We start from the raw sequence: 13,834 nt of genomic DNA on the forward strand, positions 1-13,834 counted from the left end.
TTAGCCTCCGGGTGGTAGCCCGAGGTCAGACTGGCCTTAGCTCCGATGAGCCGGCAAAATTCCCTCCAGAACCGTGACACGAACTGGGGCCCCCAGTCTGAGACGATGTCCTTGGGAAACCCGTGAATCTTGAAAACATGGTCAATCATAATTTCAGCTGTTTCCTTGGCTGAAGGCAGTTTGGACAGGGCAATAAATCTGACCATTTTAGAGAATCTATCCACCACAGTGAGGACTGTGGTGTTACCTTGAGAGACCGGGAGCCCCGTGACGAAATCCATCGATATATTGGCCCATGGTCTGGAGGGGATAGGCAGTGGTTGCAGAAGTCCCATACGTGACCCGGAGGACACCTTGTTCCTCGCACAGACCGAACAAGCCTCGACGTACTCCCGGACCTCCGATTCCATGGATGGCCACCAGAACCTCCGAGAGATGGCGAACACCGTCCGCCGAACTCCCGGATGACAGGAAAGCAGCGAGGAATGGGCCCAATGAATCACCTGTGGGCGCAAATCGACAGGGACAAACAATCGATTCTCGGGGCACCCACTAGGTGGCGGAGCCTCACCATTAGCTTGCTTAACCTCATTTTCTATCTGCCAAGTCACCGCTCCAACCACACAGGTCAGTGGAAGGATAGGCTCTGGTTCTTTGGCTACAGGCTCAGGGTCGTATAGACGTGACAGGGCGTCAGGCTTGACGTTTCGGGACCCCGGCCTGTAAGAGAGAGAAAAAGAAAAGCGGTTAAAGAACAGCGCCCACCTGGCCTGGCGAGAATTGAGTCTCTTAGCCCTGCGTATATATTCCAGGTTCTTGTGGTCAGTCCAAACGATGAATGGGTGCTCAGCTCCCTCCAACCAGTGTCTCCACTCCTCCAATGCCACCTTAACCGCCAACAGCTCCCGATTGCCGACATCGTAATTCCGCTCCGCTCTGGACAGTCGTCGCGACAGGAAAGCGCAGGGATGCATCTTCCCATCCTGCTCAGACCGCTGTGAAAGGACAGCCCCTATGCCCTCGTTGGAAGCATCCACCTCTACCACGAATTGCCGCCGAGTGTCCGGCATGATGAGGATGGGCGCCGAGGTGAAGCGGGACTTCAGCTTCTGGAAGGCAGCTCCTGCCTCTGGTGACCAGGAGAAATGAACCTTCGAAGAGGTGAGTGCGTGCAGAGGAGCCGCTATTGCGCTGAAGCCTCTGATGAACCGCCTGTAAAAGTTAGCAAAACCAAGGAATTGCTGAACTTTTTTGCGGCTATCAGGGGTGGGCCAATTGACCACAGCGCTAACTTTAGCCGGATCCATCTGCACCCTTCCAGGGGCTACGATGAAGCCCAGGAAGGAGACGTATCGGCGTGAAACTCGCTCTTTTCAGCTTTGACGTAAAGTTTATGGTTTAATAGTCTCTGTAATACAGCTGCTACATGTTTTTTATGGGTGTCCAGGTCAGGTGAGTAGATGAGAATGTCGTCAAGGTAAACATACACAAAATGGTCAAGGAAGTCCCTTAGCACGTCATTAATCATGGCCTGAAACACAGCAGGAGCATTAGTGAGCCCGAATGGCATAACCAGATATTCATAATGACCGCTAGGGGTGTTGAACCCCGTCTTCCATTCGTCCCCCTCCCTGATCCTGACCAGATGGTATGCATTTCGAAGGTCTAGTTTTGTAAATATTTTGGCCTGTTGTAGTTGATCAAACACCGATGACATGAGGGGCAAGGGGTAGCGGTTCTTGATAGTAATGTCATTGAGGGGGCTGTAGTCAATACATGGTCTTAAGGTCCCATCTTTCTTTTTTACAAAGAAAAAAACGGCTCCAGCAGGTGACGAGGATGGACGTATGAGTCCCGCCTTCAGAGATGACTCTATGTAGTCTTTCATGGCCTGCCGCTCGGGCCCTGACACAGAGTACAGCCGCCCCTTGGGAATGGTGGACCCGGGGATGAGGTCGATGGCGCAGTCATATGGTCGATGAGGTGGAAGTGACGTGGCCTTGATTTTATTAAAAACCTCCTTGAGGTGGTGGTAACAGGTGGGTATCGAAGTCAGATCGGGGTACTTGGAGTCTGTAACAGGGTGAGCGGAAACAGAATTTATGACAGTGGTAACTTTCTCCTGAATCTTGTCCTGCAGACACTCTTTCTCACAAAGCTCCCCCCATCCCAAGATCTTGCCCGTAGGCCAGTCTATATGGGGGTTGTGGCGCGTGAGCCATGGATGTCCCAATACCAGGGTGCGTGTCGGTGATTTAAAACAAATAAAAGTTCATTAATTCGCTGTGATTATTTATGGTAATGGCTATGGGTTCTGTGACGTGGGCTATAGTGAACAGAGCGTTGCCATTTAAGGCCCTTGCCAGGATGGGTCGTGAGATAGACTCAGTTTTCACTCCCAGTTTCTTGGCTAATCCCCAGTCCATTAAACTCTCATCAGCCCCAGAGTCAATTAAAACGTTCATCTCCATGACGGTGGTGTTGTGTTTTACCTTTATGGCGGTCAAACTGCGTGAAGGAGAACCTGAGGTTGAATACTTGCTTACTCCCCGAGCTGCCTTGACTGGGCAGACGACCACACGATGTCCAGATTCTCCGCAGTAGAAGCAGCGCCCCTCCTTGAGACGACGTTGTCGTTCCACCTGGGTGAGCTGGGTCTGGCCCAACTGCATGGGTTCAGCCTCTCCTACCGTGGATAAGGAAGGAGGAGGTTCGGGAGTCGGTCCCCGGGCTTCATGCCCATCCCGAACCAGCGGTTGTCGGTACCTCTCCAACGATGGTTGGCCCTTCTGATGCCGATGGAGTTCTTGGATCCGGTTATCTGTCCGGATGACTAGGGCGATGAGGGAATCCAGGTCCGCAGGCAGGTCCAAGGGAACCAGTAGCTTCCGTATGGGAAAAGACAGTCCATCCAGAAAAGCATCATAGAGGGCTTCGGAGTTCCATCCGCTCTCCGTTGCCAGGGTGCGGAAGCGGATGGCGTAGTCGCTTACCGAGTCGTTTCCCTGCTTCAACCCGCTCAATTCCCTAGCTTTCTCTCTGTCCGTTGACACCGGATCAAAAGTCTTCTGAAGAGCGGTCTGAAACTGTCGAAGCGAGTGGCACAGTGAAGAGTCTCGGTCCCATTCCGCTGTGGCCCATACTCTCGCTCTTCCGGTCAGGTGAGACATCATGAAGGCGATCTTCAAATGCAAGGGGGGAATGTTCAAAATGAATGGCACAGTCTATGAGGAAAGTCTTACAAGATCCTGGTTCTCCGGAATAGCGCTCCGGGGGTGCCAGCCTGATCCCTGTTCCGACAGTGGGTACCGTCTGAACAGGAGCAACTGCTGTGACTGGAGGCTCCGGCACAATTGGCGGGTTGTGAGTCTGTTGTAGGTGTCCAAGCATATCCTGCACTTGAGATGAAAGTTGACCCAACTGCGTGAACACCGCCACCTGAAACTCCTCCTGGCGGGAGAGTCGGGTCTCGTGAGCGTGGAGCGCGGCCGTTATCTGGCCAGTCTCTGCTGAGTCCATACTGGCCAGAGTGTACTGTCAGGCCGGGACTCGAAGCAGCACTCAGGACTCAGTATGCAGAGATGACTAGGGACTTTAATTGGAACGTACAGAGATCCCTTACAGAGGGACAACAAATGGCCACAAAAATTCCTGGACGTAATTCAAATCAGGGAAAACAAAAAACTCTCCAAAGGGAGGAAAATTCAAAATGAAGAAACAATTCACAAAATAAACACAAAACACTCCGAAAGGAGGAACCTCAGAACTGAGGAAAAAAGCTAAGAAAAAACTAAACAAATCAAAGTAATCTCTCCGAGAGGATTCACAGGCTTACGTGAAAAATGCTTGGGAAGAAAACATGAAGCGAAGCACGAGAAGGTTGACGAAGACGACACTCTGGCACGAGACAAGGGGAACACAGACTACTTAAACACATGGAGGGAAATAGGGGACAGGTGGACACAATCAGGAATCAGGGAAGACAATCAGACTGGTGACACATGAGGAAGGGCAAGTGACCTGAAACAAGAGGAGAGTTACTTTTCAAAATAAAACAGGAAATGACATGACAAAACAACCCCAAGACAAGACACCCTCACCACGGTGTGACATGTAAAGCACTTCGGTCAACCTTGGTTGTGTATAAGGTGCTCTATAAATAAAAAATAAACGTGACATTGACCTATATTACTCATTATATTGTTTATTATTCACTATTCACCATTTTGTAAATAAACCACATATTTCACTGAAGTCGTTGTCAGAAAGGTTCCTGTGAGCTGGAAATAGATGATCCCTGTAATGAAAGTGTAAGATATGATGAGATTACCAATAATTAATATTAATCCAATATTAATTGATTAATTTTTACAGTGTACAGCGTGCTCTGTAGATGGTGCCCCCTTTTGACGAGGGCAGTTATTAGACTTAAATGTTTAATATGTTTTGATTCTTCTGCAGTATCTACTATAAGTGGGTCACACTGTCAATGAAGACAAAAGATCAGATCATCTATTTTATGTATTTTATGGCCTGTTTCTCCTTGGACCATTGTCCACCACATGTCCACCACATGAGAATTCTTGTTTACTGGCTATACACAACCTCTAATCAAATGTAAAAAGCATGTTTGCTGGGTCAGTTGAAAACACAGCATCAGTCATTTGTTTATCAAGTTGAGCTACTGCTTCCTAAAAATACAATCTTCCCACAGTGCTTTCAGTGGAAAATTCACACATCTAAAAGAAGAGGGGACATATACTTGTGTTGTCTGTGGTGCCCTGCTGTTCAGGTAAGATATAGAGTAAGCTAACATAAATGTTGCCATATTTCACCAGTCTAGAAAATCAAGAATAAAGGCAAGTGACTTTTTTGTGCTGTACATATTTGTATTTTTAATTGGTACTTTTATTTCTTTTTATAGCTCTAACACAAAATTTGACTCTGGATCAGGTAAGTTTAAAAACTCTGTTTCCTGTCATTCCTTTGTCTGCCACTCCACCTTTGCAAGTTGGGTCTGTTTTGCTGGAGAAAAATTACGTTTTTGAAGCCTGAAATATTTTCTTGTAATACACACAAATGCTGAGATATACGCATTGTTTAACTTAAACTGTTGATTTTATTATATGTATACAGTAATTCTTTTTTAGCACACTTAGTCTACATTTATCATAGTTAGCACAGTTTACCCACATTTAGCACAGTTAACCCACATGTAGCACGGTTAGATTTTCTTATATTTGTATCTGACATACAGCAGTGATTCCCAACCACTAGTGTGCCTTGATAGATTATCTGTTGTGCAGCAGGAAATTATCCAATTTCACTTAATTGGATAATTAAAATGGGTGGCACATTCACTTTGCCACCCTGGGATGCCTCCCAGCGAGAATGTCTGGGTTCGAGTCCAACTGAGTCCATGTAAACTCTGGGTGGTGTTTACAAGTTCTCTGTGTGGATTTTCTCTGGGTTCCCCGGTTTCCTTCCACCCTCTCCCAGCGAGAATGTCTGGGTTTGAGTCCAACTGAGTCCATGTAAACTCTGGGTGGAGTTTACAAGTTCTCTGTGTGGATTTTCTCTGGGTTCCCCGGTTTCCTTCCACCCTCCAAAGACATGCTTGTTAGGTTAATTGGTGATTCTAAATTGCCCACAGGTGTGAGTGGTTGTTTGTCTTTGTGTTAGATTGACTGCGATAAACTGGCGGCCTCTCACTCGATGACACCTGGGATAGGCTCCAGCACCTCCTGTGACTCTAGTGAGGATAAGTGGTTGAAGAAGTTGAGATATTCAAAAAATTATTATTTATTCACTGCAAATAATTAGTCTTGGTTTGTCTATGCCAGCGAAGTGTAGTGACGGGCAGAACAATTAGATAACCAGAAAACTTGAAAGGGCCTTGGGGGGCTACCGGGGGGATACCATTTCTGTCAACATGGGAATTAGCACACTCAGCCTACACTGATTGATTGATTGATTGATTGATTGATTGATTGATTGATTGATTGATTGATTGAAGTGTTTATTTCGAATATGAAACAACTTAATAAATAAAGAATAAGACAATCGTCAAAACATGAGATATAGAGTACATATTCGAAAAGGAGTGAGAACAAGTAAAACTTATAAACTCTCACCCCCTCTCCTTAAATATGACTAATATAACTAAATAAAAATAAAAATAACTATAACTTAAATCATTATCTAAACCTGTCTTATGTTATGAAAACATGATTACCTATACACAGTAATTATACACACACACACACACACACACACACACACACACACACACACACACACACACATATAAATACATACATGCATACCAGTACCTACATACATGTATACATACATAGGCACACATATCCATACTGTACATACACAAACACACAACACATATACAAAAAAAGAAAACAAAACAAACAAACAAAGAAAAAAAACAACAACACAAGATACGAACCACACTGTAAAAAAAAGTAATATAACAAAATTTTACTGTTTATTTTACAGATTATTTTTGTATTTTAAAAATACAGAAACAATCTGGACAATCAACGAAAAAGACTGCGATTTGAAATCACTGTAACTGTGAAAATACATGTGAAAACATGATATTTATGTTGTTTTACAAAAAAAACATTACAAATACAGATATTTATTGTTAACATATGTTCATAAATATATCGTAATTTTACAAATATTTGTCTTTTATTTAATGGAATAAACTGTAAAATTCAACAAAACTTAAAACTTAAAAAATCATTTAAAATTACTGAGAAATTAATAGTAAAATAACTATTTAACACTGTAGGCTATTGTGTGTGTATATATATACAACTCAATGTAAATCACAACGTCTTGAATTATTATTTTTTATTTATTTATTTTTTGTTAGTCTTGAACAAAATACGTGTAATCAGGAGACATTTTACTGCTGCAACGGCTGTTCCCGTTTGGTCACAGAAACTTGGAGCAAACAGCAGCTAATGTCGAGGCTGGAGGAAGGACGAAGGCAGAAGGCAAGTATCAAACTGAAGCTTAGTAGTATTAGCTTTATTTACCACATGCCTCTGACTTTACTCAGTCGACAAAACGAATCCGCTAGCATGTCGTCCATTGAAATGTTAGCTAACTATGATGACAAAAGTATGGCCGGCGGTGTCTGCCAGTGTTAGTCATAGATATATATCTATGAGTGTTAGTAGTCAGCCAGACCAACCACTTTTTATTTTATTTACGCTAACGTTAGCTTAGCACTTAACATTGAGTCATTACGTTTACTTTTGTAAACTGACTGACACAGGCGGAGAGAAAGAGGAACAACATTTGTTTAGAGCTGCAAACAATGAACAATAATCAATTATTAACCCTCTTCTACATTTTCACAAATTTTTTGGCCATAACTTTTACTGCGTGTCTTGAAACGGCATGATTTCTGGCTAGGATAGGAAGGTAGATTTTATGGAACGTGTCAAAATGTCAAAGTCTTCTTTCCACGCAGACTGTTCCTACTCCTCCACTTGCAGGTCTAATAAGCCATTTTAAGTGGATTTTCTTCCAAAGAAGAGAGAACAAAAAATCTACTTATTAAGTCCACCTGTACTAATCAATGCAGTCCAATACAGCAGTTCTACTATGAATTATACTTCAAAGAATCTTCTCTACATTTTCATTGATGCTTTGAAAAAGGTGATGACTATACACTACACCTTGTTCTTCACTGATTTCAGAGTGGGTCTTAGTGGTGGTGTACTGCATTATATTGAGAAAGGAACAGTTTAAAATATATCAATGGCTACTGGGGATATAATTATGTTAGGTATTAATATACCCAGATTGAGCTATGTGATGTCTGTGTTTAAATATTACTACTATCTGTGCTTTAATAAGGCCAACAACATGTCTTGGACAGTCCTCCAAGCAGCCAGAGCAACCAACAGTTGAGCAGAGCCAGTACCAGTACAAGTCCAGTAACACAGTCTGACCAGATGCCCCTCTCTGGTGAGTACATGCATCTGTTGCACACAATTACTCTTTTGGGTTAGATGGGCTGAAAAATAACATAATCTACCTGTAACTTAGTGTAATATAGTACAATCAGCAGCAGTGAATTGACAGTGTGCTTATAAATCAGTATCATCAGTTGGGTCTATCTTCTCTAGATTCTGATTCGGTAGCAAATGACACATAACTAATGATGGGATGGGATGGGATTATGGGATGAACACAGGATACTTTATCACAATGTACAGAAAAAAATGACTTTTGTATCCAGCAGTAGCAATAGTTCCCCACAAGAATATGTTGTTCATTTAGTTCCCATCTATAGTCAGTCTGGCGTGTGTTTTCTTTGCTACTCTTTGTAGTGTGTTATGTTGAGATCTTGCAAACTTGTCTGTCCCAAAGCAACAGTGTCATCTATAGTGGGACTCGTGTGACTGCTGTGGTGTTGGAAAAGGCTGTATATTCTTGCACCTTTATCCTGGTCCTGCCTCTTAAACTGTTATTAGCTGTTATTATTTAATAACCGCTAATGTTTTCTGTCTTCTCTTCAGGTGGATACAGCTCAGAAACAGCAACTTCACTACGATCAACAAGTAGTTCAAGTATGGACAACACACCTCGTCAACTGTATAGAGCAGGGGTCGGCAACCCGCGGCTCCGGAGCCGCATGCAGCTCTTTCGTTCCTCTGTTGCAGCTCTCTGCAGCGAGCAGTGCGGAGCAAGGATGCTGATCAAAGGCGTTCACTTTTTCACGCTAACTAACTGCCTCAGAATAGCGGCAACTAGTCACTCATCAGTGAACGTGCGAGAGTTACACAACAACTGAATGACGCTGAATGCCACACCACACTCATGGTTGTAACATCAACCAAAAAAACACTGGACTCCCACAGTGCATTGCAGCTCATTTACTAGTTGCTTTCGAGTATTTAATTCAAATGTATTTTTATTTTAGTGCATTAGTTTTTTAAATATAATTCTAAATTTGAATTGATGGTGATCTTTTAACATAAAACATAAAATGTATTTAATTTTTTGTTGCACAAAATATACGCCACAACTGCCAACGTACGACACCCGCCTGCAGGTCCAGCCCGCTATTTATTGAACTTTTCGACCCCAGGTAAGCCAACCATAGTTAAACCCCCTTATGTATGCATAATGCAATTTCGTTGTCTCTGTAGCCGTTATTTCATTTCATAAATGCAATACACTATGGGCCTAGCATAGAGGTGAAAACGATATATGCAGTGCTATCTTCTTTTATATGTCAAAGGGTTTTTGTGGCTCACAGTGTTTTCTTTCCTAATGGCTCTTTGAGTGTTGAGCGTTGCCGACCCCTGGTATAGAGTATGGATTTATTTCCAGTGACGTTTCAGCAAGTTTCTAATCAGTGTTGTGGATGTATGGTGACTTGTATGTAAATTGGTAACTCAACTATCTTTTTTTCTTTTTCTTTTTTTTAAACTTTTTTCTTTCATTACCAGTTCAGTTGAATTTTGTTTTGTATTTGTTTCAGAACCAGTCATTTTAATTGAATAGATTTTTGAATATTGCTGTAATAATGACTACCTGCTACAGGTTGAATAAAAATACAGAGAATGGGAAATTGTAGCTGTTCTTGTTCAGCTTGATCTCATTTTTTCTCATGTTCTCATGTTTTGAAAAGATCAAATTATTGTTGTATACTGTTATATTACATCTAATTTAATATAGCACATTTCTGTAACTTTAAGCATTATTATTCATATTACAATGTTAATTTAACGTCTTTATGGGTAATTTCATTATTTTAAAATGTAAAATGTTTGTAATTAAACGTTAAAAACAACGTAAAACAATTAAATATCCATTTGATGTTTTCTAAAATTAACAGTAAATTCTTGCAATCTAATCTAATTTAAGCATTATTGTTCGTAATACAACATTTATTTACCATATTTCTATGTGATTTAATTGTTTTAAAATGTGAAATGTTTCTACTTAAACATTAAAACAACTTGAAAATACGGCAAAATCTAGTTAAAATTGCAAGTACAAACTGTATTTTAATTATGGAAAATATCTGTATTTTTACGAGAAAGTAATTTTACGTTATTTTGCGTTATTATCATGGCGCCCGTGCTGGCAGAAATTTACCGTTTTTTTACGATTTTTTTTTTTTTTTACAGTGCAGTATAAAAAGATAAAAATAAATAAACACCGTATCTCATCACACATCTTCCTCATCGCTGTATCTCTGAAAAATAGTGTGTTTGTACTTTATTTTAAACTGTTTCATATTTGGACATTGCGTCAACTCCATAGTGAACTTGTTCCATAGTCTCACCCCGCTGACTGAAACACAAAAACGTTTCCTGTCTGTGCAAATTAATGTTAAGTTAAAATTACTTTTACCCATTAAATGATATGTCCCCTCATGAATACAAAATGATTTCTGTATATTTGTTGGTAACAGATTATTTTTTGCTTTAAACACCATTTGAGCTGTTTGATAGCCCACGATATCTGTAAATTGTAGTAATTTGGACTTTAGGAATAATGAGTTTGTGTGTTACTGATAGCCAGCATTGTGAATTATTCGTATTGCCCTTTTTTGCATGATGGTTAGTGGCCGTAGAGATGTTTTAAGTTGTTGCCCCAAAATAATTGAAAATATGGTGAGACCAGGGAACAGTAAAGAGTGTGGAGTGATTTCGGATCCAAAACCTTTTTAGCTTTATTTATTATTGCAATGGTTCTTGATACTTTACTTTGTAGATGTTTGATGTGTGATTTCCAGTTGATTTTATCATCTATGATTCCTCTCTACCAAAGATTCATCATATGTACCTGAGTCAGGGATTTTTTTTGCAAGGGCAGGTCCCACACTTAGAAAGAACTCACTGAGGCTGTTTGCCACCTCTTTCATGTTGTAGTTTTCAATATCCTTATCCATGAAATACTTAGGCAGACTATTTTGTTTACATCCCCTTCTTATTATATTATTTAATATATTTTCCATATTCCTTTAATGTTATTTTTATTATCATCTAATATCCTCTTAAAGTAATCCTTCTTACTTGCTCTTATAATATCAGTTAACCTACTTTTTATATTCTTTATATCTATATTCTGCCTCTTTAGTTCTCTTTCTTATGAAATCTCCGTAAAGTGTATTTTTCTTTTTATAGGTATTTTGTAGACCTTTTGTAATTCAAGGACAATTTTTGTTACATTTTTCGGTTGTATTTTTTGATTGGACAATGCTTATCATACAATGAGGAGAATATTCTCAAAAAGTCATTATATGCACGGTCTACATCATTTTCTCTGTAAATCATTCCCCAATTATACTCCACTAATTCTTTTTTTAGAGTGTTGATGGATTCTTCTGTTTTCACTCGTCTATATACGGTTTGCTTTTTTGACCTTATACTGTGGCTGATATTATAAACTGTAAACACTGGCAAGTGGTCACTTACGTCATTGATTAGCAATCCATTTATACTTGACCCTGGTGCTCTATAAATACAGCTAACAATAACATTTTTATTTTTCCCCATGCAAATTTCAATTGTTAAGCATTCAAATAAATTATCAATCACGGTTGTCATTTCATCCAATACCCTGAAGTCTAAAGATTTATCAATGAACATAGCAACTCTTCCACCACCCTTAATTTGTCTGCTTTATACCTGAATTCATACCCCTCTAGTTCAAAGTCTTTACTTTTGTCACTAACAATCCATGTTTCAGATATTGCTATTATACGGAATGGTTTATCAAATGTATGTAAATAATTCTTTATGTTGTTGAAATTTATGTATAAGCTTCTATTATTGAAATGAATACATGATAATTTGCACTCAGACTTAATGTTCTGGTTGTATTGCTCATCTGTATAATAATAGCAAATATTTTCTATGGTGGTAAAAAAATTATTGTCCGAATCTATATCCTGTTCCCAGTCCATCATGTGCTCTGTGTGTTCGAATTCTTCTAGCTCCCGATGTTGATATTCACCTATCCTTTGTGTTATGTGACTGGATATAGAGTGAGTTCTGTCATTGTTTGTCATGGTTGTGTTCTGTTTGTCACCTCAGAATCCAGCGCAGTTCCCCCGCCTCCGTCTGGATCATGACGCCCCTCTGTAGCGCAGCTCATATCAGTCATCGAAATGTATCCAGTTTCGCGATCCTGATGCAAATCACCTTGGCTTTCTCGGGGGTCCCATTTAATTTTATAAAGATTTTGCAATTTGAAGTCCAGGTGTTCTGTATTTTCTTCTGTTTCCTGAGTTGCAGTCCTTCTTTGGCTATATCAGTATTGTGTTTGGCTAGGTGGTCGTTTATGAACCAATCTGTTCCCTTTAGCTTCCTTCCTTGTTTCAGAAGTGCGCTCTTGTGTTTCCTATTTGTGAATCGCATTATTACGACTGGTCTGTCGCTGGTGTTCTTCTTGGGCAGAGGGTGGCATGCTTCGATGTAGTTATAGTCCAACTCAATACCCTTGGACTGTAGGTAGTCAACTACCCCTTGTTGCTCTGCGGAGTCAGCAGCATCCAGCTCACCGGGCTTTAGTTCGTGGCGACCGCTCGGGCGTATGACCGGGGCTTAATCTGGAGACCAGTGATGACCACATTACTGACCCGCGTATACTGCTCCAGGTCCGCGACTCTGCCTTCCAGATAAGTGATACGCTTATCTTTTTCGGCGTTCTGCAGCCTCAAAGCCTCCACTTCCTCGACCAGGTTCAGGATACTCTTTTTCTGCAGCCGAAACGCTTCATCCGAGATGAAGTCTAGTGATTTTTTAATATCATCAACTTCCTCTACCGTCGGACACTTCTTCGGACCCATGTCGTCAGTTTTTATTGGTGCAATAAAGCTGTTTGCCGATAACCATGCCGGTACCGGCCAGGTCCATAGCCGTATGGCGAGCTGTTAGCCTCGCCTCATGTTAGTAGTGAAGAATGTTAAGCTGGAAGTAGAAACCTAGAAATCTTTACTGGAGTGGTGCTGCTGGTCTTACCAGGTGTGGCCAAATCCCTGAGTTGGCTGGTGCTGATCCTGACTGGGCTGGCGCTGACAGCACAGTTAGCTTATAGTTAGCACAGTCAGCTTATGGTTGTCACAGTTAGCCTACATTTAACACAGTTAGCCTACATTTAGTACAGTTAACCCACATTTAGCACAGTTATCTTACAGTCAGCACAGTTATCTTACGGTTAGCACAGTTAGCCTATATTTAGAGCAGTTAGCCTACATTTAGTACAGTTAACCCACATTTAGCACAGTTAACCCACATTTTGCACACTTAACCCACATTTAGCACAGTTAGCCTACATTTAGCACACTTAGTCTACATTTATCATAGTTAGCACAGTTTACCCACATTTAGCACAGTTAACCCAAATGTAGCACGGTTAGCACACTTAACCCACATTTAGTACAATTAGCACTTTTAACCCACTTTTAGCACAGTTAGCATACAGTTAGCATAGTTAGACTGTGTGTGAGAGAGTAATGCACGCATACATGCACATGTGTGTGCATCCTACTGCTAATTAACATGTCTATCTACCTGCTGCCATCATAATGCTTGGATTGAGACAGCAGTGACAGCGATGGATAAATACTTGAAAAGAAAAAGTACTCAATTCGAACTGTGTCCTGTAGAAAATTCTGACAGAAAGATCCTAGTATGAGTAATGGTCAGAACAAAGCAAAAAAGGTCATGAGCTCAAGACAATACAATACAAAACAGTTCTTTTTCCTTTGGATTTACTTTTACAACGGATCCAACCAAGACTTGCCCCCTAAAGTCCAGATTCTATGACTAGTGTAAGT

General features: G+C 40.9%; 1 protein-coding gene across 10 annotated transcripts in view; it reads left to right on the top strand.

Annotated features, from left to right (window-relative positions):
* msrb3 (methionine sulfoxide reductase B3) overlaps window positions 1-13,834 on the top strand; it is a 73,813-nt gene that overhangs the window by 53,990 nt on the left and 5,989 nt on the right. For all 10 annotated transcript variants that reach the window (XM_047575683.1, XM_047575691.1, XM_047575682.1 and 7 more), the window contains 2 exons: window positions 4,715-4,792; window positions 4,925-4,953. In XM_047575683.1, the coding sequence (XP_047431639.1) occupies window positions 4,715-4,792; window positions 4,925-4,953 (107 nt within the window). The remainder of the gene's footprint in view (window positions 1-4,714; window positions 4,793-4,924; window positions 4,954-13,834) is intronic.

The sequence above is a fragment of the Mugil cephalus genome, chromosome 22 (genome assembly GCF_022458985.1).
Source record: "Mugil cephalus isolate CIBA_MC_2020 chromosome 22, CIBA_Mcephalus_1.1, whole genome shotgun sequence".
Classification (NCBI taxonomy): Eukaryota; Metazoa; Chordata; class Actinopteri; order Mugiliformes; family Mugilidae; genus Mugil; species Mugil cephalus.